The sequence below is a fragment of the Electrophorus electricus genome, chromosome 26, assembly GCF_013358815.1.
Source record: "Electrophorus electricus isolate fEleEle1 chromosome 26, fEleEle1.pri, whole genome shotgun sequence".
In the NCBI taxonomy this organism is placed as follows: Eukaryota; Metazoa; Chordata; class Actinopteri; order Gymnotiformes; family Gymnotidae; genus Electrophorus; species Electrophorus electricus.
Genome location: NC_049560.1, coordinates 8341673 through 8366698, shown reverse-complemented (window position 1 = coordinate 8366698; position 25026 = coordinate 8341673). Strand labels below are relative to the sequence as shown.

The following is a 25026-nucleotide window of genomic DNA, read 5'->3' as shown; positions in this document are numbered from 1 at the left end:
CACTCTTCTCAGCAGTCCATAAAACCTTTGAAAAATCTGTCTTCAGATATTGCTTGGCCCAGTCTTGACGTTTCACCTTATGTGTCTTGTTCAGTGGTGTTCAGGTTTCAGCCTTCCTTACCTTGGCTGTGAACACCTTGTACTTCTGGGCACTCCAGGTAGGTTGCAGGTCTGGAATATGACAGTGCTGGAGGAAAATGGGTTCCTGGTCGCGTCACGTTTGAATCTTCTCAAATCTTTGGTAGTTATTTTTTGCCTTTTTCTCAACATGGTTCTGCGATCACGCCCGAGTATCTTAGCAATTTTGAGAATGCTGCATGCCTCTGAAAGACTTTTTACAATTGTTGACCTTTCAGAGTCAGTTAAAGCTCTTTTTTGGCCCATTTTGCCTTATAATTCTGCACACCTTGATAAAGGGTGTTGATCTCCTTAGGCCACACCCTCCCTCATCACACCAATGCACATCACCTGATGCTTAAATCCAATAAGCATTCAAGTTTATACAGCTCGGAGCTGGAAAATATGCATCAGAATGATGATACGATCAAAATACTCTCTTGCCTAATAGTTGTGCACACAATGTACTTGTGTGTAAATAACTTGTCTCTGCCTATTTAAAAAATAAAATCTCAGGTCTTTTAACTGAAAAAAGTGGTGACATGACAGCACATACTACAGTCACAGTGAAATTATATTTACATCAAAAACACAAAATAATAGCGCTGTTGTATGTCACTCTGGACCAGAGTGCTTGCTAAATGCAGTAAACAGAAATGTAATAAAGTTGCTTGGCAGTGAAGTTTGAATTTGCTAATCACTTTGGATGTTCCAGTATTTTAAATCCCAACATACACTTCACATCTCCCAGGTGTGTCCAAACCCTAAAGGCTGGGGAGGAGAGAAGGAAGAGAGAGTCGTGTATAATACTGCAAGGACTCGCTTTAGTAGTCTGAGCACACAGGCCCATCAGTGTCACCAACGACCCGCTGGGCTGAACGCTGCACACTGGACCAGCCCCTGACTCATCAAAAGGCCTTAATGGACAAAGAGCCCTGGACAGACTAAGAGAGGCTGAGAAGTGAAGAAAGGATGCGATAACTCTTGAGGAGAGAATGAAGAAAGCAGAGAAAAGCAAAAGCTGAGAGGGAGAAAGACAAATGAGAAGCAGTAAGAGTCAACAGCGAGAAAGCGAAATGAGGAAGAGGAGAAGATGAAGAATAGGTCCGAGAAAGTAAGAGAAAAAACAGTGCAGTTAGTGGACTTGGTAATGGGATCCTTGTAAGGTGAAAGCAAAGGTCAATTAGTGATTACACACGCGCCTTTCAGAGTCATTACTCAGCCTCAGCGGTAAAGGTAGGGCTCCTCTTTCTACTGCTCAGCGGCAGGGGATGCCGATAATGGATACTAATAATCGATACTAATAATCAATACTCTACAGTGTACAGATCTGTGCAGCTGGGCAGACGTCTGAAGGCCGTGATCCTTGTTCCTGTACAGAGTTCTGCGCTTCGATTGGTAAACACAGTGGAATCACAACAGGGCGATGTTTGCTTTGTCCACTAACTTTTTGGAAATTACACCTTTCTCGGGGCAGGGAAATGGTCTGTGTCTCCACATACAGTATATCTATTAAAGGCCTCAGTGTCTATTACCTGGTATATTACCTGGTCTATTGCCTGGCCTATCACACAGTCTATAAGCTGGTCTATCAGCTGGTCTATCAGCTGGTCTATCACACGGTCTATCAGCTGGACTATCAGCTGGTCTATCACACGGTCTATCAGCTGGTCTATCACACGGTCTATCACACGGTCTATCAGCTGGTCTATCACACGGTCTATCACACGGTCTATCAGCTGGTCTATCACACGGTCTATCAGCTGGACTATCAGCTGGTCTATCACACGGTCTATCAGCTGGTCTATCACACGGTCTATCACACGGTCTATCAGCTGGTCTATCACACGGTCTATCAGCTGGTCTATCAGCTGGGCTATCACACGGTCTATCAGCTGGTCTATCAGCTGGTCTATCAGCTGGTCTATCACACGGTCTATCAGCTGGTCTATCACACGGTCTATCAGCTGGTCTATCAGCTGGTCTATCACACGGTCTATCAGCTGGTCTATCACACGGTCTATCAGCTGGTCTATCAGCTGGTCTATCACACGGTCTATCAGCTGGTCTATCACACGGTCTATCAGCTGGTCTATCAGCTGGTCTATCACACGGTCTATCAGCTGGTCTATCACACGGTCTATCAGCTGGTCTATCAGCTGGTCTATCACACGGTCTATCAGCTGGTCTATCACACGGTCTATCAGCTGGTCTATCAGCTGGTCTATCACACGGTCTATCAGCTGGTCTATCAGCTGGTCTATCACACGGTCTATCAGCTGGTCTATCACACGGTCTATCAGCTGGTCTATCAGCTGGTCTATCACACGGTCTATCAGCTGGTCTATCAGCTGGTTTATCAGCTGGCCTATCACCATAATGAAGATACTGGGCGACTGGGTTGTATCAGATCTTCAGTCTCTTCCTTAAAGGACCATTTTAACTTTTTAACTTTTAATTTAATTTTAAATTAAATTACCCTTATAGGGTCAATAAAACCTTAAACTGAGCCCACACATAAATTTTTTTAGCAATCTCTTGTTCCCTCTCCCTCCCTCCAACACAGTTAGAGGTCACATATACAACTTAATTACAAATACAACAAATAGAAATATGAAGGGTAATAGTAGTAGTTCTCTACTTAGAGGTCTGTGAATGCTTTTTGTAATAGTAATACATTACATTCATAATAATAATAATAATAAATTACATTTATAATAACAATAATAATGATACATTGTTTCTCATCATTTCTCATAATAATACATTATTTTTATAGTAATAATTTGCATTTCTAATAATAATAATAATAATGATACATTGCATTTCTAATAATAAATTGCATTTCTAATAACCTAATAATATAATAACCTTTCAGGAAACTTAAGGACATTACAGATAGATGTATCATACAGCAGACTAAACAGCACATAGCAAAAAAAAAAAAAAAACCTCAACAATGTAAACTACATGGTAGCCTAACAAAAAAACCCACTAAACCACCAGTGAACATAAGCTCCCACTTTTCAATGGAAAAGAAAGGTGGGGTGTTCTTTTCATTCATGTTTTTTTCCACTCCAGAGTAAAAATGGAAGAGTGAAATCAGAAGCTGCTTTTATAAATGCCACCTCAGGACCCCATGACTGGCTGAAAATTCACCACTTCATTAATTTCACTCCAGATTGATCAGTTCTGTCTGGACGTGACTATCGCCCTGCTGTAGCAGCAGCTAAGACTCCAGCTGAACTAAAAACGTCCTTGAGTTCTGAGAAACAGGATTTGTTTGTTTATCAGATTAAATTCTCAATATAAATCTTGTCATTTATAAATTCTGTCATTAAAATTACATTCTGGTGTTTCAATAACTATACATAACACACTGTGACACAGAACCGTTAAGATAAGTGAGGCATCGTAGTTCTGCAGCATTAACACCCAGCTCAGCCTCACACACACCAAACCGGTCGCACTATCCAGTTCTGCAGTGCTAACACCCCGCTCACCCTCACACACACCAAACCGGTCACACTCCCCAGTTCTGCAGTGCTAACACCCCGCTCACCCTCACACACACCAAACCAGCTGGGCTCTCCAGTTCACTGCTCATTGTTAAAATAACCTCACTGGAAAAAGTGCTTTCTCAAAGAAAAGGAACACAAAAGTCACTTCAGCTATAGCCATTAAAGCACAAGCCCTGATGCTGAGCCTGGCCGACGAGGTTCGCATTCATATGACTATTATATAGACCACATCTGGTATTCTTTACTGTGTCGACCACACCCGACATTCTTTACTGTAATCAGTTCAGTGTTGAGTAGAACTAGTAGACAATAAAGCAACATAAAGTCCGTGCAGAGGGCTGTGAGAATGGCACGTAATTGGATCTGATTACTGTTAATGAACAGTGACGCGGGTCTGTGAACACACTGATCGATGCTACCTCCACTCACCCTCTTCCTCAGGTTGTAGGTGAGCACCAGGTTCCGTGAGAAGTGGTTCGAGAAGGCGATGTAGAATTCCAGAACTTTCTGTAAAGCATCGCGCTTGATGATGTGAAGATCACAGTAGGTTAGTGCCCGAACATTAGCACAGGACTGTGCTAAATTCAGTTCCTTCCAGAATACATCTCCAAATACATCACCTTTTCCTGAAACAGACAGAGAGAGTGACAGAGAGAGATTCAATCCATTACCTTCATGCATAAGTCCAGCATTATGCATCATGAAAAACGTCATGTACGTTAAAGTCAGTTCAGGTTTATAAATGAGATTAAAATAAGTGAGCTCATGTTTATAAATGAGATTAAAATAAGTGAGCTCATGTTTATGAATGTGATTAAAATGGAACAACTTCACTGATAAAATGCAAAACAAACAATGCAACCTTGTGAACATTGGTAAGTGTAAACTGAATTGTCACGTGGTCTTGTATTATGTGTCAACATTACAAACATCCAGAACAAGAATGGAAACAAGTACACAAAATCACACAATCTTTTTACTTCAATCGACATTGCTTAAATAATATTTACAGCATAGTTTTCGTCCCAATAGTCCATAAGTAGACTTTGGGTACATTGCACTGGTTTACTTAGCCAGTAAGGACTTTTGTTGATTGATGAAGTTCTACTCTTCCTTCAGTGGACTCCCCGCACTGTAAACAGTCCACGCAGTAACTATGCGCACCACCACAACATGCTCACCATGTGACTAACAAGGGCGCAGCCTTCTGTGTACGAACCTGCGACTCCAGTCCCCTGCACACCCAGCTCCGACCGGAGCCGCAGGAGGGAGAGCGTGTACGGATTTAGCAAAAGACGGCGATGCATGTGTGACAATGCAAATCTAGAGCTGTCAGAGGAATAAAGGATTCCCGGAGGAGAAAAGGATATTCAGCTGTCGAGTCTGCTGTGATAAAAGGCTGTTTGTTCCGTAGAGAGAAAGACATGTTCATTTTTGGACGCGCCTAAACGCCGGGTTCGCACAACATGAAAAATTAACATCGGTGCCACATCCCGCTTAGCAGCATACAGCATTCATCTTCACCCACGATGTCAACCCGTTTGTCAGGGAGCAGTGATGGGGTAATAACCCTGCTGGGTCCTGTGCTGCACAGGGGTCCTGGATACAGGAAAAAGGGACAGAGGCACACGACCCCAGCCATGAACTTCGGGGGCTCGTGAGCTCGTTTTAGTGTTCTGTCCACCATTTCAGTTACACCGCACAAAACTACCACTAATCTACCAACAGGAAGCGACTCTCAGAGGATTGCATACATGAGCCTTTTGACTCCAGACAACACAGGCAGAGTCACGAGTCTCAGAGACCTGTTCTTCCAGAGATCCTGTTAAGAAGTTTAATCTCATGCTTTCGATTTAATAAAGAACAAATGGGTTCAGTAATGAGTCTGATTCCAGGCGGCTGTCTGGGCCCCTGGGAGGGTCAGCGATGTAAGTCATTCAACCATGAAGAAAAGTGTGAAATCCAAACACAAAGCCTTCCTTCCCATCGGAGGGTTCAGAAGGGGTATAGATTACCATGTTTCTCTAATTCTCAGATGCTGATTGGTAGACTGGGCCAGTTTACGCAACCACCAAATAGAACAGCTTCCTGGTTCAAATCTAGGCCACAGGACATGAGTTTGTTTCAAGTGTTCCAGGATAAAACTAAAATTAGCATTAGTATACTAGTGGGGGATACCTTGCTGAAAATGCCACAACTAGCAGTCTGCAAGGCAGAGTAACATATATTAAACGGTTATGGCACCTTGCAACGGTTATGGCACAGTGCTTATGGGAAGGTGAACTGCTCAGAAGTCCACAAGATGATTCGAGACACTGGGTGGACCATCCAGCAGTTGCACCAACAGTCAAAGATGCGATGTTTAGCATGTAATCACTTCAAAATAACTGAACTCACCCAAAATGGCCACCACCTCATCGTCCTGAATGACTTCCAGGGATCCAGACACCACGAAGCAGAGGCTGTCCACGCTTTCACCGGCATGGTAGATGAGGTCCCCTGGAGCGCTGTGGATGGTCTGGAACTCCATGGCTAAGGCTCTCAAACAGCCATCACTGGCCAGGCGGAAGGCAGGATGCTCTTTGAACACCTTCCTGTTGAGGTGGACACAAATATCCGCACGCATGTCCTTTGGGCAGATGTGCAACACCTGAAAGAAAAATGAGGAAGAAAAAACATACTTTACCTCCACAGTGTCTGATAACCTTAACCCTAACCCTTCACCTCCACAGTGTCTCTGATAACCCTAACCCTAACCCTTCATCTCCACAGTGTCTGATAACCCTAAACCTAACCCTTCATCTCCACAGTGTCTCTGATAACCCTAACCCTAACCCTTCACCTCCACAGTGTCTGATAACCCTAACCCTAACCCTTCATCTCCACAGTGTCTCTGATAACCCTAACCCTAACCCTTCACCTCCACAGTGTCTGATAACCCTAACCCTAACCCTTCACCTCCAGTGTCTGATAACCCTAACCCTAACCCTTCACCTCCACAGTGTCTCTGATAACCCTAAACCTAACCCTTCACCTCCACAGTGTCTGATAACCCTAAACCTAACCCTTCACCTCCACAGTGTCTGATAACCCTAACCCTAACCCTTCACCTCCACAGTGTCTCTGATAACCCTAAACCTAACCCTTCACCTCCACAGTGTCTGATAACCCTAACCCTAACCTTTTACCTCCCTAGTGTCTCTGATAACCCTAAACCTAACCTTTTACCTCCCTAGTGTCTCTGATAACCCTAAACCTAACCCTTCACCTCCACAGTGTCTCTGATAACCCTAAACCTAACCCTTCACCTCCACAGTGTCTGATAACCCTAAACCTAACCCTTCACCTCCACAGTGTCTGATAACCCTAACCCTAACCCTTCACCTCCACAGTGTCTGATAACCCTAAACCTAACCCTTCACCTCCACAGTGTCTGATAACCCTAACCCTAACCCTTCACCTCCACAGTGTCTCTGATAACCCTAACCCTAACCCTTCACCTCCACAGTGTCTCTGATAACCCTAAACCTAACCCTTCACCTCCACAGTGTCTCTGATAACCCTAACCCTAACCCTTCACCTCCACAGTGTCTGATAACCCTAAACCTAACCCTTCACCTCCACAGTGTCTGATAACCCTAACCCTAACCCTTCACCTCCACAGTGTCTCTGATAACCCTAACCCTAACCCTTCACCTCCACAGTGTCTGATAACCCTAACCCTAACCCTTCACCTCCACAGTGTCTCTGATAACCCTAACCCTAACCCTTCACCTCCACAGTGTCTGATAACCCTAACCCTAACCCTTCACCTCCACAGTGTCTCTGATAACCCTAAACCTAACCCTTCACCTCCACAGTGTCTCTGATAACTCTAACCCCAACCTTTCACCTCCACAGTGTCTGATAACCCTAACCCTAACCCTTCACCTCCACAGTGTCTGATAACCCTAACCCTAACCCTTCACCTCCACAGTGTCTGATAACCCTAACCCTAACCCTTCACCTCCACAGTGTCTCTGATAACTCTAACCCCAACCTTTCACCTCCACAGTGTCTGATAACCCTAACCCTAACCTTTTACCTCCCTAGTGTCTCTGATAACCCTAAACCTAACCTTTTACCTCCCTAGTGTCTCTGATAACCCTAAACCTAACCTTTTACCTCCCTAGTGTCTCTGATAACCCTAACCCTAACCTTTTACCTCCCTAGTGTCTCTGATAACCCTAAACCTAACCTTTTACCTCCCTAGTGTCTCTGATAACCCTAAACCTAACCTTTTACCTCCCTAGTGTCTCTGATAACCCTAAACCTAACCTTTTACCTCCCTAGTGTCTCTGATAACCCTAAACCTAACCTTTTACCTCCCTAGTGTCTCTGATAACCCTAAACCTAACCTTTTACCTCCCTAGTGTCTCTGATAACCCTAAACCTAACCTTTTACCTCCCTAGTGTCTCTGATAACCCTAAACCTAACCTTTTACCTCCCTAGTGTCTCTGATAACCCTAACACCATCCCTTCACCTCAGCAGTGTCTCAGATAACCCATCACTTTTTGATATTTTGCAGTCAAGGATCAAGATTGATGGATATGTCTTATACTCAGATTGGTTTATAATCCTCCGTTAGTACTGAAGCCATCCTGAAAGAATATCTGAAAGCATGACATAATATTCAGAAGCTTTGACAGTCTTACATAGAATTCTAGGCGTGATCCTGAACAGGTAAAGCACATTTGTCACTATGCTACGGCTGTGATTACAAAGAGAGAACAAATGACCCCACATGATCTTCAGAGTGAGCGGAGCCTCCTTGCTAACAGATGAATGTCTGTGAATGTCTAAGCATCTGCGTCTCCTGAGCGCCAGGTACCTTGTCAGTGTCGATTCCCCTGGACATGGACCACGTGGATGCGATGTAGTCCATGACTCTCTCGCTCAGGCCCTTAGGGACTTGGTAGAGCTTCAGGAAGTCTCGAACGCTGTTCAGCATCTCGTGGTAGCGGTTAGTATTAGCGTACATCTGCTGAAAGATGGTGGTCACGTTACCGAAGATGGTGGCGTACAGAAGAGCTGGAAAGACACATAAACAAGATTAAGAGATTGTAGGCACGGCCATTTTAACATAAAGCACAAACTCATTTATAAATCTGCTTCTGATAGCATGTAAATGAAAAAAATATTAATAATAATGAAGAGTTAAGCATCAATTAAGACTCGAGAGATTATTAAAACTGTCAAAATAACATTTTTATTAAGCGAGTTTGTATATTGCAAAAAGCACAGAGTTTAGAGTTTAGTCACAGCTCTCTACAACAAATACTGTCAGACACTCATGTGAGTTTCTCTGTCCCCTGTCTGCAATCGTAGTAGCGGGATCACGTGTCCAGAGCTGATCTCATGCTACTACCAGCCTCCCTGACTCAGCACTTTTTCACAGCCGTGCCATGCTCAGTCCCCTTCAGGTGTGCTTCTCTCCACCAAAGGTGATACAGATCCATTCTATCTCTGCCAGTACTAGAGACAGATGACACTGCGGAATCCAATTTCAGGTGAAGTGAATCGTGATGTCTACCCTGCTTTAATGGAGTGGACACCCAGTTACGTTTCTCCACTCCAATCCTTCACCTGCTCCTGGCCTGGAGTCTTCCTCATCTTCCTCATTTTCCTCACTACTGCAGAGCATTGGAGTCACACAGCTCAGCACAACACAACACAACGCAGCAAAACACAACACAGCACAATGTAGCACAACACAACGCAACACAGCAAATCACAACTCAGCTCTATACAACACAGTACAGCTCTACACAATGCAACGCAGCACAACACAACACAACAATGCAACACAGCACAATGTAGCATAACACAATGCAACACAGCACATCACAACTCAGCTCTACACAACACAGCACAATGTAGTACAACACAACGCAACACAGCACATCACAACTCAGCTCTACACAACACAACACAATACAGCTCTACACAACTCAACACAACACAGCACAATGTAGCACCACACAACGCAACACAGCACATCACAACTCAGATCTACAAAACACAGCACAACACAACACAGCACAGCACAGCACAGCTCAACACAGCACAACACAGCCCAGCACAACACAACATAGCATAACAACGTAACACAGCACAACTTAGCACAACACAACACAGCTCTACACAGCTCTACACAACACAACACAACACAACAAAGCACAGCACAGCACAGCTCAACACAGCACAACACAGACCAGCACAACCTAACGTAGCAGAACAACGCAACACAGCACAACTTAACACGACACAATACAGCTCTACTCAAGACAACACAGCACAACAAACATAGCATAACAACACAACGCAGCACAACTTAGCACAACACAAAGCAACACAACATAATACAGCTCAACACAGCACAACACAGTACAGTTCTACACAACACAGCACAATACTGACAACACAATAGAAAGGCTTGCCAGTGGTGGCTGACCAAAAGGAATGTATTTCTCTGTTAGTCACAGTGTGGAATTAATGGAACAACACAGCAGGCAGTCAGTCCGAGGACAGGTTCTCTCCTGGCATAAAACTAGATACAGCCATCATGGCCAGACATGATCTATAAACAGCATCATTAGACGTACAGTGAAGAAACACCTGAGTGCATGGGTGATGACCAACGCTCCGACCATAATGGGTGTGACGTGTTCAATCCAGTGCCACCATTCCCTGATAATCACTGGTGTCCCTCAGCTCTGAGGACATTCCACCCTAAACGCTGCCCTGCACCAAGTCTACATGTGGCAAATCTGCTCTGTGGCGAGACCGTTCTGTGCCGAGACTCACTGCAACTAACTCAAGCCATTTGTGTCTAGTTGTATTTTCATCTGATTCCAGTCTGGCCCAAGTCTTGGAGTCTGATTACCTGGCCCATGTCTTACAGTCTGATTTCATGAATACATTAAATTATAATTTCCCAGCAGGATGAGACTGGTGCAGTGGTAAATATTCAGAGATCAGACCTGAAATCTATGTTTTTATTAGGTAAGGGTTTAAGGTTTTCTTAGATAACACCTGCTAACTCTTGTTATTTATCACCTACTTCTCCAAATATACAGAGAGGTCGTTATGGTTCATTATGCATGATTAGTCAGTCCTTCCTCCTAGTTTGGATGTGTTGTGTGGTGTCTTATGTGGGAGTGGAAATTAAAGTTGACAGGCATGGTTGTAAAGTGCACGGTTGACTGAATGGTGAAGTGAGGAGTCCTTCAGTTCCAGTCTGGAAGCAGATCCAAGAGGCTCTGCAAAGACACGTATACCAATACCCCACAAAGACACGTACACCAATACTCCACAAAGACACGTACACCAATACTCCACAAAGACACGTACACCAATACTGCACAAAGACACATACACCAATACCCCACAAAGACACATACACCAACACTCTACAAAGACACGTATACCAATACTCCACATAGACACATACACCAATACTCCACAAAGCTCTACCAGGAATCCACATGCTGTCATACTGGAAACATTTTGCTGGAATGACAATAAGCAAACAAATAATAACATCCTGTAAAGTCTGTGCCTTATCAGAATGACATGTGTGCTTCCACAGTAAGACTGGGATAAAATTCAAATGAAAGCCTGTAGCATCTCTCTCAATAGGCTGCAGAGGAGCACGTCAGCCTGGCTCCTGATTTAGTGCCCAGCAAGGCTGCTGCTCCAGGTCGACCAGTGTCTCAGGCAGGGCGGGGTGCACGCATTCACCCACCATTCTGGGCCTGCATCGTCTCACTCGCAGATGCAGCACGGAGCAGCTGACTGGAGAAATTCACTGGAACATGTGCACGTGTGACTGGCTGGGCCCACACACAGTAACACTGGCTTACAATTACTGGGGGGGGGGGGGGGGGGGGGGGGGTTGATTAGGTGGTTACTGGGAATCCAGGCCACATAGACTGTTTCTGAAGCAGACACAACAGCACACCTAAACAGCATTTCATTCTTTAACAGGATTTGGCACTCTTAGACAGAGTGACATACATATTTATCATCATGGCAGTATGTGTGCTCCCTTGGGATTCAAAGCAATTTGTGTTGCTTATGCGTTGTGTTGTGATCTGATCTATCAGTGAGAAACAGAAACAGGCCTCAGGTGTCTCATGCTGTATGCTTGGTTACAGAGAGCAGCCTTTCCGAAGTGCACTGTTTTACACAGAACAGATGACCACTATAATAGGCTCTCCAGGTTTCCCATTTACTATGAAGTACTGATTGCACTAGCAGTCTTGCTAGCCTAAGCACACTGAGGTGCAGCCATGCATTTGAAGCATAAGAGACTGGCACGGTTTGCCTGTCAGAGACCTGCTCAGTCTGTCTGTCAGAGACCAGCACAGTTTGCTTGTCTGAAACCTGTCAGTCTCTCCTCTCTCAGCCTCCTCAGACAATCCTCAAGCCTCCAGAAAAGACGCCATGCAGCACTTCCATTTTCTAGCCTATTTGAGTTTTCTGTTATGACATCTTAAAGTGATTACAGTCACATAAGGTTTAAGGTCTATCAACCTGAAATGTTTCAGTGTTTTTACATATTTATCTGTAGAGGAGTAGTGTAGTGTAGATTAGTGTTAATCTATATCCTAACAGACGGTAGTGTAGATTAGTGTAGTGTTAATATATATCCTAACAGACGGTAGTGTAGATTAGTGTAGTGTTAATCTATATCCTAACAGACGGTAGTGTAGATTAGTGTAGTGTTAATCTATATCCTAACAGACAGTAGTGTAGATTAGTGTAGTGTTAATCTATGTCCTAACAGACAGTAGTGTAGATTAGTGTAGTGTTAATCTATATCCTAACAGACGGTAGTGTAGATTAGTGTAGTGTTAATCTATATCCTAACAGACGGTAGTGTAGATTAGTGTAGTGTTAATCTATGTCCTAACAGACAGTAGTGTAGATTAGTGTAGTGTTAATCTATGTCCTAACAGACAGTAGTGTAGATTAGTGTAGTGTTAATCTATGTCCTAACAGACAGTAGTGTAGATTAGTGTAGTGTTAATCTATGTCCTAACAGATGGTAGTGGCAGGCATCTTCAGATTTTCAAAGAAAGACAATACTATGCTTAGAGAGGCACCTGGTTTGCGTCCATGGCGTCGACCTTGTTCATGTGTCCACCATGTCCACTGTGTTCATATGATCATGTGTCCACATGTTCACCATGTTCACACGTCCACCATGTTCAGTTGCAGTGTTCTGCTTCTGCTGCATTTCCTGGAATACTGCTCCATTATCAACACACCCAGTACAAATAATTAATGTGTGTCAAGATAATTCCTCCTGTGGTCTAAAAGGCAGTTAAACGTGCAAGTATAATAACTGTCTGAATAGTGTCCAAACACAAAACAGAGGAGCATCTTCCCTGAACAATAACAGAGGAACATCTAACTTGAACACCAACAGATGAGCATCTACCCTGAACACTAACAGAGGAACATCTAACTTGAACACCAACAGATGAGCATCTACCCTGAACACTAACAGAGGAACATCTAGTCTGAATAATAACAGAGGAACATCCTGCCTGAACACTAAATCCAGAGCTGCATGGCACCCTGAGCATCTCTCCCGGTGTCACTGAACTAAGAATGTGGAGACAAAAGAGCAGTCATCATCTGAGGGGCAGCGTCTACAATCTAACAAAAAAAACAACAACCCAGAACTGAAGTAATTTATCACGGCTGCTCCGTGAGTCTGCTGTTGGGACAGAATGAATCTAGATCATCACAGGGCTCTATATAGTGGGAACGTCTCCCACAGGGCCTGGCAGGAAGTGTGTCAATCACACACTTGGTAGAGAAAGCCATGCACAAGGACAAGGTGCAAACCCACCTTGTCCTGATCATGCCTGGATCAGGACAAGCAGAGAACCCACTCGTGCCTGGATCACATTGCGAAAGGCATCACAGTCTGTGCAATTACATACCATTTAGTTCATAACTAATTACACTGCATATTGAATTTAAAATGAAACACTGTGGAAATTGGCAGTTATTTATGTTAATAAAGAGGAATCCTACAGCTCCCCAATTCACAAGATGAAAAGGAACTGGACTAATAACAATTGCACAGTAGTACAACAATATTATATGCAATTGCCATTTTTGTAAATCGTTGACTATCTGACATGTATAACCTATAGACATCACCATCACCAGGTTTCTTTCTGCTTAATATTATACCAGGTCTGTAATGTTACCTATCAGCATTTCATATTGATGAAATTCTTGTGTACTCCCCAGATCCCAGGACACATGTGGAGCACGTCCGACAGGTACTCCAATGCTTGTTTGAAAACAAACTGCACATCAAGGGTGAAACGTGTGAGTTCCATCTAAAGTCTGTTTCTTTTTTTGGGATATGCCATCAGTGATGGTGGAGTTTCTATGGATGATCACAAGGTGGAAGCTGTTCTTAACTGACCTCTGAGACAGAGGTAGGAGCCATATTATCACAGAGCTCTGATGCCTCTTTTCCTTGCAGCTTTCTATTTTCATAAACTGCGGCAGAATGCACCTATAGGAGACCATGACTTACCAGCCATTAAACTGGATTAGAAGAGTGGCATTATTGGCTTGAGGGAAGAGAATCATCCATTTGTAGTACTAACTGATCACAAAAACCTGGAGAACTTGCGAGCAGCCAAGCGCCTCATCTCTTGACAAGCTCGGAGGTGCTTGTTTTTCTTTAGGTTTGACCCTTTAGGTTTGACACTTTCACCCTGGCACCAAGAACACTAAAGCGGATGATTTGTTTCATATCCAACAGCATGATAGTGGGCTTTATTTGTGTTCTGAACCAAAAGAGATTTTGCCTTTCCAGATGATCATTTTGTCTATTCGATGGGAAATGGATGAAAAAACTGAAAAAGCCATGACCAACAAGGAAAGCCCCAGTGAAGTGTCTCTGGGAAAAGTATACATTCCAGAGGAATTTTGTGACAGGTCCATCACCTATGTGCACTCCTCACTATCTTCCAGACATCCAGGCAAGATGTGCACGAAACAGGTCATCTCAAATCACTTAAGGATGTTCACCTGTATGTAGCATCATGCTCCATATGCTCTCAATGTAAAACCCCCAAAACACTGCCTGCCAAAAAGCCTTTACCGGGGCCTGTGCATCAAGGGGAGTGAGGTTAATTCCATTCTTGGGTATAACCAATGCATTTCAGAAAGCAGAAACATTATGTGAACAATTATTTAGGTTCTTTGGAACTCCCAAGAATATTTTGAGTAATAGAGGACCTCAGTTTACTTCATGAGTATGGTCATCTTTTTTGAGTGACTGGAAGTGTCCATAAGCCTCACATCAGGATACCACCCTCCAGCTAACGGTCAGTGCAAGTAGGCAAATCAAGAATTAGGAAAATTCCTCAGACTCTATTATCAGAATAACCCAATGGACTTGATCAAATATATATTGTGGGCGGAGATAGTACGGAACATCTACTGCTACTGGAAAAACCCATTTTAAGTATGTTTTAGGATATCAGCCGCCTTTGTCACCATGGACAACCAATGCCACTGATGTACCGGTGGTGGATACCTAGATGGAATGTAGTGAGCAAGTCTGGGAGGAGACACATCAGCGCATCGAGGCTGTCCTGAAGTGCCATAAGGAGTTTGCAGATCGTCACCGTTGACCTACGCCAGTGTATCAACCAGGAGATGGTGTATGGTTATCTACCAGAGATTTCAGGTTTGGTGAAGGCTATAAGAAGCTGAACCCCAAGTATACTGGCCCATTTAAAGTCCTACGGAAGATTAACGATGTTACCACAACAATACTGCGTATCAAATTCGTTCCATGTGTCACTGCTTAAGCCTGTGATTTCAGGTCTTCTGAACAAGGCCAGTCCTGAGCTGACTCCTCCCTTGCCCATTGAGGGGGAAGAAGAGCTAGTTTATGCTGTGAACAAGTTGTTGGGCCAGCAGCGTGGAGGTATTCGGCAATGTCTCATCGACTGGGAGGATTATGGTCCAGAGGAACTATGCTGGTGTCTTCGCACAATGTTACAATCCTGGATTGAAGGAGGATTTTCATTGCCAGTATCCAGAAAAGCCTCCACTTCGACAAAGGTTCGGCCTTGGGGACCATGGTCTGGTCACAGTTCTGTGATGCGACACAGCTGCTCTGGGATTCCGAAAGCCGGAGTTCAGCATCCCCAGAATATTGAGTACATTGACTCTAATTATCCATTGTGTATTTAAGCAATGCTGTTACATTTTCCCAGTGCGAAGTATTGCCTATTCTATTATGCATACTGAGCGTTCTCTTTGGAGTGCCTTTCTTGTGTTTTCTACCTGGACTGTGTTTTGGATTACGATACATTGGTTTTGCCTTGTTTACACATTGCATGCTTATTATTACTCTGGTTTTGACCCACACCTATACCTGACTACAATTTGGAAAGCCTTGCCTCTTTGTTCTGCCTCATTACAAACTCTGACTGCTGCCTGTTTTTGCAACACATCTTGCCTCTGTCTTACCCCGAGCAAATCAATATTCAACATCCTAATCCGTGAGCGTCCTGATTACCTTCAACCCTTAAAGGTCGACGTTATTGCTGAAGAGAGCTGGACTTTCACTAAACTTGTCAAATTATAATTTCATTATAAATCATAATTTTATTATCAATTATTATTTAATTTTGCCTCCCCGAGAGCCTTACTCACATCCGATCATCATCATGGCGACGGCAAAGATCTTCTCTCCGTCCGTGGTGGGAGCGATATTCCCGAAGCCGATACTGGTCAGACTGGTCATAGTGAAGTAGAGGGAGGTGATGTAGACAGAGTCCTTACTGGGCCCGCCCTCCCAGCGCCCCATGCCGCTGGCGTTGAAGCGGTACGGCGTCCCCGCCGCCTCGCCCAGCAGGTACAGCCAGCTGTCCTTCCGCACGGTCCTGTGGTCCTCGTCGGTGACCTCGTAGTCGCCGATGCTGTACCAGATGCAGGCCAGCCAGTGGGCGGCCAGGCCGAACACGCACACCAGTAGCACCAGGACGGCGGCGCTGTACTCAATGTAGTGGTCCATCTTCCGGGCCACGCGGCCCAAACGCAGCAGACGCACCACCTTCAGGGAGCTGAAGAGACTGCTGATGCCCTACAGAAAGAGTTGGACAGACGAGAAATGAACTAGAAAAGACCTCTGACCAACCGTCTTTCTATTCCACTCTCCTGAGCTCATTCACTGGGTCCCACCAGTGGCTTCTTTAATAACAGTGAGACTGGGCTTAATGGAACAGCATATTGACTAACATATTAGTCTAGTTCATCTAGTCCATATTACTATGAACCTTCCACTCTAGTCCATATTACCCTGGAGTTTCCACTCTAGTCCAGCACCTGTATTGTTCTGTCTTTTGTTCTCTTGCACACAGACAGACAGACACACATAAGCATGCAGGTTTAAGCTGAGTTTGGTTGGCTTGCACACAGTGGGGCCATACAGACTGAAAATCCTGAATAACCTGTGCTGACAAGTCCCGGGAAGACAGCCGCTTCTGAGGCAAGGTGGCTGAGGACTTTAGTTACACCAACACCATTACCTTTAGTTACACCAGTAACAGCAGTACCATTACCTTAAGTTACCCCAGTAATAGCAGTACCATTACCTTTAGTTACACCAGTAACAGCAGTACCGTAACCTTTAGTTACACCAGTAACAGCAGTACCGTAACCTTTAGTTACACCAGTAACAGCAGTACCATTACCTTTAGTTAAACCATTAAGAGCTGTACCATTACCTTTAGTTACACCAGTAACAGCAGTACCGTAACCTTTAGTTACACCAGTAACAGCAGTACCGTAACCTTTAGTTACACCAGTAACAGCAGTACCGTAACCTTTAGTTACACCAGTAACAGCAGTACCATTACCTTTAGTTAAACCATTAAGAGCTGTACCATTACCTTTAGTTACACCAGTAACAGCAGTACCGTAACCTTTAGTTACACCAGTAACAGCAGTACCATTACCTTTAGTTACACCAGTAACAGCAGTACCGTAACCTTTAGTTACACCAATAACAGCAGTACCGTAACCTTTAGTTACACCAGTAACAGCAGTACCATTACCTTTAGTTACACCAGTAACAGCAGTACCATTACCTTTAGTTAAATCATTAAGAGCTGTACCATTACCTTTAGTTACACCAGTAACAGCAGTACCATTACCTTTAGTTAAACCATTAAGAGCTGTACCATTACCTTTAGTTACACCAGTAACAGCAGTACCGTAACCTTTAGTTACACCAGTAACAGCAGTACCGTAACCTTTAGTTACACCAATAACAGCAGTACCATAACCTTTATTTACACAAGTAACAGCAGTACCATAACCTTTATTTACACCAGTAACAGCAGTACCATAACCTTTATTTACACCAGTAACAGCAGTACCATAACCTTTATTTACACCACTCCAGAAACACCAAGTATACTGACACCTAGTGGCCTGGATGTTTCAGAAATTCTTTACAAAATCAATTTTAAATGTGTCTGCCTCAATGTGGGGGACCTGCTATATGTAGCATAAACTGGTTCATTGAAGAATACAAAGTAATTTGATTCTTCATCTCATGTAAGATGCACCTTATACAAAAAAAAAAACATTTTAAATAATAAATACTTCATAAATAATTTGTTACTTTTTAAGTGGTAAAAATTACTACACTCCACAGTACTGACTTCCACTACTTTTTTTTTTCCTACTGTCTGTTGAAACATGAGCATACAAAGGCATTACATAAAGACATCAGTGGTGTTTGGTTGAAACTCCAGAGAGGTGCTGAGAGAAAACCTGGGATGGGGTGAGTTCAGTTTGATCGTCCCTCCAATCTCACTGTCTTTCACTACACTGGACACTATTCTCACTGTCTTTCACTACACTGGACACTATTCTCACTGTCTTTCACTACACTGGACACTATTCTCACTGTCTTTCAATACACTGGACACTATTCTCACTGTCTTTCAATACACTGGACACTATTTTCATTGTCTTTCACTACACTGGACACTATTCTCTTTGTCTTTCACTACCCTGGACACTATACCTCTCCTTCACTAAGCAAGAGAAAGCAGATTTGAGACTCACTCCTTCAAGTCTTTAACCAGTCTGTTATAAATGACTCCATCACACTTCATCTTATCCTCAGAGCAATCAGCTGTAAAGTTGTCCCAGTGTAGCCCCTCAGAAAAGAGAGGCACATTCGCCTGTTTGCTGGAGTATTTGCGATTAATTAGTGTATAATGTGTATGTCAAAGATGTATGCTTTTAATAGAAAGTAATGAATTCAGTAGATGTTTACTTTAGCCATGAAGACAGGATGAAAGCACATGCTAAGTTTCCAAATTGGTTTATAAGTTACGAGACATCACATCTTACATCAGATCTTCACAGTTAGGGTAACCCTTAAACCCTTAAACAACGGTTGTGAATGTGTTAGAGTCCCAGACCATGGACCAAAATCCATTGAGGCATCTGCAGTTTCCAAACAAAGACCCCAAATTAAAAGCCAGACTTATCCATTCCAAAGATTAATCAACCTGCTTTCCCACTCTGAACATTAATCAGTAAAGATTCCCATAGGTTGGACTGATACTTGGAGTCTGAGACTAGATTAACAGTTGAGCTCTCTCACCTCAAGAGAATAACAAAGCACCATGGAGGATTTCTAAAGCAAAACATTACGCATTCGCCTTCTCAGACACAGTAGGTTAGGTGGTATGAAGATGAAGATGATTCGAAAGCACTATTTCTAGGGAGAAGTGTTGGTGTCATGGGATGACTTTATTTCAGAGGTAACTTAGAAACCAGCAGACCATTCTGCTTTGCCTCAGTCATGCTATGAGAAATGCTGGATTAGTAAGTAATTGATGTGTCAGTCATCCACAACCTTTAGTTGTGTCATTGTAAAGCTGTGTGAGAGGGTGCCGTGACTTAGCAACACTGAACACATGCGGTGACTGCTGCCTTCATTTCCCCACATCCAAAACAGCCCGCCTGCCATGCTGAAGTAAACCGCCGCCGCTGTACCCAGCAAAGCCATTCACACTGACTCACAGCATAACAACCAAACACTCTCACTTTCATCACTGCATCAAAACAAGGTCTGATCATTCAGTTACCTGAGCATTTACTTCAAAAAGGAGTGAAGATATGACTACTATGCCCGATCTACATGACCACTAAAATCTAAGGTCTCTGTTGCAGTCCAAGACCTATGAAGTCCTGCGGTCACTACACCACACGCAATGCACAGATCAACACAGTATTTTAGAAAAATGCTGACGCAGTTTGGAAGTTTAAAATCACCCGAAAGCGTCCATCATTATTCCACCAATTAGATGCACTTCACTTATCATTTGAACAACTGGAACAATCCCCAGGCTCTAGACATAAGCAGCTCTTTCTAGATTGCAGAAAAGAACTCTCACCTCATCCACATTCTCAAAAGCATTGATGACATCATAGGGTAGACAGGACAAGAGGTCAATGATGAACCAGGTCTTTACATAATTCATGCGGATTAGTTTGGGGTCTGAGATCACCTCCCCAGCCGGCCCAACGAACGTTGTGTGGAAATTCAACACTATGTCCACTAGGAAAATCACATCCACGATGCTGTCCACCACCAGCCAGGCAACGTTGTTCTGCTTGGTCTTGAAGGAGACATTGTAGGGCACCATGATGGCCGTGTAGAAGGTGAGGATGAGGATGACCCAGTCCCACGTGGTCTTGAAGGTGCAGTAGTGTAGGATGATGTGGGGTGGTGTTTTGGGGGTCTCTTGTATGTACTGGGGGAGGATGTCTGAACCCAGCTGCAGTACCTGAGAGGTAAAGGCATGAGGCAGGGATTACAGCAGCTTCTGCACACCAATTGATTTTATGATTTCATTTTAAAAGCTGCTGGCTATGGATTTATCCTTTAACTTCAGTTATGTGGTGTACTGAAAATGTATTGCTGAATTGTAAAACACTTCTTGTTTTAATCTCAATGTTTTGGGTTTTTTTACAGTTCAGCATGTATATCTTTGAGTTTTCATTTAATTCTGTCACTGCTTGTCAAGAGCTGAATAAGTGCTAAAGCTCCCCGCTGTGTCTTATCATATATCAATCTTCCTGTGTCACAGGCACAGGAAGTACTAATATCCTATCAAGCCGTCAAAATGTAAGTAACTCAAAAGAAACAGTAAGTACTCAAAGAAGGCAGATGGATAATTGGAACTGGCCCAAATTTTCCATAAAGTGACAACAGCGAGCATTTGCAATCCCGAGATTTCCATATATACCAGTCAGGTCAATGAGAGGCTGGCTTGAGAATCCATGGATTATTAACCCTGCCTCACAAACACACACACACACACACACACACACACACACTCACTCACACACATGCACACACACACACACACACACACACACACACACACACACACACACACACACACACACACACACACACACACACACACACACTCACTCACACACAGACACACACACACACACACACACACACACACACACACACGAATACCTCAGCCAAACGAGAGTGCTTGTGAACATTCTCGCCCTTGTGAACAGAGGGAGGCAGCTGCTGTAGGACCCCACGGCTGCTGGTCAAAGCTCGCGTCAGACGAGCAAACTTGCCCCATCCTTAGGAAACGTTTTTTTTTAATACACAATCAGTAAACAATATTTAGTGAACAATAATATAGACAAAACAGTCTTTTTTGGTGGGGGATGGGGGAAATGTTCCCCCCCCGCCCCCAATAATTCCTGTTCACACTACTCATATAATGTAGGAGGGAGACACTGCTCACACCAGCCATTGCACAAACATTACACTATGTGAACATTTGACATGAGAAAATGACTGACAAAATGACTGACAATTAACTTAATTGTTCTCAGGCCTGTTTAGAAGACAAGAGCTTGGTAGAAGTATGCCTGGTTTGTAGCTGCCCTGCTTGTCAGACGCTGTAACAAATTGATCATGGACATCCGATTCACTTTGCCGTGGAGAGCGAAAGATCTCCAAGCTATGCCAGCTAACAATAAACCATTTATAAGCAAATCAATCATTTTCTCCCCCTGGCCTCGGCAGTAATATTTTTATTGCAGAAATCCTATTATGTCAGTACATCAGCTGATATGTCCTGTGATGTCACTGCACAAACCTTTAACCAAATCATCCTCGATGGGCTGTTTAAACACAGTGATGTCGTTGAACGTGCACAGGAAGAGCACGACTTTGTCCTGCTCGTTGCGGATCGGGGCGATCTTAATGAAAAACCACACCGGCATTCCTGTTTGGAGTGAGGTCATCGCAGTTTGGTGAGTACATTACGTTAGACATGGACTCCATATTTGTTGATACTGTCTTTTGCAGCTTACTTACGATTCTTCTTGTACATGAGAATTTCAAAGGAACTTGTTTCATAGTTCTCAAAGGTCTGGCGCACTCTCTCACGAGTCTCGTAGTCTGTGAGCTCACCATACATGAAGCTGAGAGAGTGGGGCGGAATGAATGAGGCACATGAACTAGGGTACTGTAAACATGTGAACTAGGGTACTGTAAACATGTGAACTAGGGTACTGCAAACATGTGAACTAGGGTACTGTAAACATGTAAACTAGGGTACTGCAAACATGTGAACTAGGGTACTGCAAACATGTGAACTAGGGTACTGAAAACATGTAAACTAGGATACTGCAAACATGTGAACTAGGGTACTGTAAACATGTAAACTAGGGTACTGCAAACATGTGAACTAGGGTACTGTAAACATGTAAACTAGGGTACTGCAAACATGTGAACTAGGGTACTGCAAACATGTGAACTAGGGTACTGTAAACATGTGAACTAGGGTACTGTAAACATGTGAACTAGGGTACTGCAAACATGTGATCTAGGGTACTGTAAACATGTGAACTAGGGTACTGCAAAACTGGCCAAGAGCCAAACATTCAAGCTACAGATCAGCTCTACTACTGTACTGGCAGCGTCCTACCATATAAACTCCTGCAGTCTGTGTCTAATCTTGGGATCTTGCAGGATACAACATCAGAGCATTTCTTTGGCATATATTTATGGCATATCTTTATTTGCTCTGCCAAGAGTTAAATAGCGGGTGCACCGCTCAGCTGGTTTGCTCTGCAGAGATTTACGCCCAACTCAGTCATGTGAATAAACAGGGTGGGGTGCAGTAGCATACAGTAGCATTCATCTCGGTGTGTGTGTGTGTGTGTGTGTGTGTGTGTGTGTGTGTGTGTGTGTGGATGAGGTCCTTGAAGACAGAGACCTGCAGGTGCTGCTCTTCTGCATGACTTCGGCGCGATGGTACCCAGACAGCTTACAGAAGCCATCGTTACTGTAAACAATGGGCCAGTCCACAATCTGAGCATTTCCCAAAACAAAATTTGTGTCTGGAAAGGAATAACAGAAAGTTAGCTATGTAAAATATCTGAGCAATCCTGACTCTTCAACTCCCAGGATGAGCACAGAGGCCAGTCCCTGAAACACTTGGTAATCTCACTGACTAGGCTTAATCTTGTCTGTATCTATTTTTGCTGTTGTTGTTGTAATTTTTAACAAATCTACTAGTGGTATCTTTTTTGTAATGTATGTAAGAACCTTTACCTTGGAGGTTCCTGATATCATCGGCCCAATGTTAGGATGGAAAACATTTTTTAGTGCAATAATAATTTTTTTTATTTTCTAAATTATATTGATGTTACCGACATGCTGAGGATTTGTGATTCAAACAAGAAAATTCTGACTACAGAGTAAACTACACTTTCAGTGGTTCCGCTGAGGTGTCTAGAGTGGACTACATTCATGCCGTATCAGAGACAGTCCGAAAGGTTGCTTTGATTAGACATTAAAACAGAAAAGAAAATGTCTAGTAGGGTATAAATGACTTGGAATAACACTAACCAAATCGACATCGCAGACATGTCTAAACAGAGCGTTTATAACTGAACAGAAAAGCCACAACATGTATGGATGACTAGGATGGGAACGCAAGGGAAACATCACTTCAGAACATATATACCTGTCTGTCTATGAGATAATGCCCAAACTGAAAAGTTGAAAAGCAAGACGATTAGAGGGGAAGCACAGTTTTAAGAAAGCCAACAAACAAACTTAACAAAAAAGATGTTGAAGCAGAGATCGCATGCCAAGAAACCTAAAGTATCGGGAGCTTGGTCGCATCTTGTCATGTATACTGTCGCATCTGTTACTTTTTACGAAGCAAGTTACCTCCAGCAATAACTAAAATCTGCTAGGCTTTACACCCGAAGTCCTGTCAGGATGTGTTCGTTACCTGTGATCTCTATATTTGACCCTGCGATCAAAAACGCGCTGGTGAGAACATAATCTTAAAAATGTTTAAGAACGCCCGCCACACTGTCTTACCGTTGGACCTCCGGACAACGTTCTCAAGAAAAGTGTTCTGGGGGGCCACAAGTCCTCTGCGTCCCCCTGCCATCCCGACAGAAGAGAACTTAAATTGTCCGAACGACGGCGGCCAAGTCCCTCTCGGACTTGGTCACGGATGCTGGCGGAGCAGAGGCGCGGCGCTCCCTCCGTTAAAACGCGTGGGTGCGACGGACACCTCTGGGCTGGACTCGCTAACCCGGTTCGGTGCCACCCATCCGACAGAGTTAAAAAAATTACATTATCTACATTATCAAAAAAAAAAAATAGTTCAAATTTTCGTTTAGCCGTCAAATGGTGACCTCCATCACTTTCCAAGTATTTTATTTTGCCAGAAAGGATGTTAGGTCTATAATAGGATAATTAAATATTATGATACGTAGTAATATCTACATGAACCACTATTTATATATGATAACATGATAACATGGGTAGTGGAGCATCTCTCAGGCGTACGGCATCCTGCACATAGGATAATCTGGACTCAGGTAAGATTTTTAATACTTAACAAATTCTCCAGTGTATTTTGGCTCCATCTGCTGGAGTGTTTCGTACATTTGACTATGGAATGCCATACGGATTAGCCCTCAATTGAGTATATTAAATATGCTATAATACCTTCCTAAACTGGAGAAATGTTATTAAGATCATTATTATGTGGGGGAAATCAATTGCAATACAAAAACAAAAAACTGATTAGACCCTAACCCTAAGACTCCAAAACGCACACACACACACACACACACACACACACACACACACACACACACACACACACACACACACACACACACACACACACAAACAGTATAAGCAATCTTAAGTCTGAGATAACATAAAAGGATTTGACTTCATATCTTAG

The 25026-nt window shown here is 43.4% G+C and overlaps 1 protein-coding gene across 1 annotated transcript in view; it reads right to left on the bottom strand.

Annotated features, from left to right (window-relative positions):
- kcnh1b (potassium voltage-gated channel, subfamily H (eag-related), member 1b) overlaps positions 1–24249 on the bottom strand; it is a 33297-nt gene extending 9048 nt beyond the window's left edge. Inside the window, exons 1-10 of the mRNA XM_026996407.2 lie at positions 24144–24249; positions 23026–23149; positions 22122–22228; positions 21901–22029; positions 21258–21376; positions 20158–20550; positions 16391–16820; positions 8511–8710; positions 6036–6288; positions 4068–4264 (exon numbers count right to left, since the gene is read on the bottom strand). Of these exons, the coding sequence (XP_026852208.2) occupies positions 4068–4264; positions 6036–6288; positions 8511–8710; positions 16391–16820; positions 20158–20550; positions 21258–21376; positions 21901–22029; positions 22122–22228; positions 23026–23149; positions 24144–24216 (2025 nt within the window). The 5' untranslated portion in view covers positions 24217–24249. The remainder of the gene's footprint in view (positions 1–4067; positions 4265–6035; positions 6289–8510; positions 8711–16390; positions 16821–20157; positions 20551–21257; positions 21377–21900; positions 22030–22121; positions 22229–23025; positions 23150–24143) is intronic.
- Positions 24250–25026: the final 777 nt, after the last annotated feature.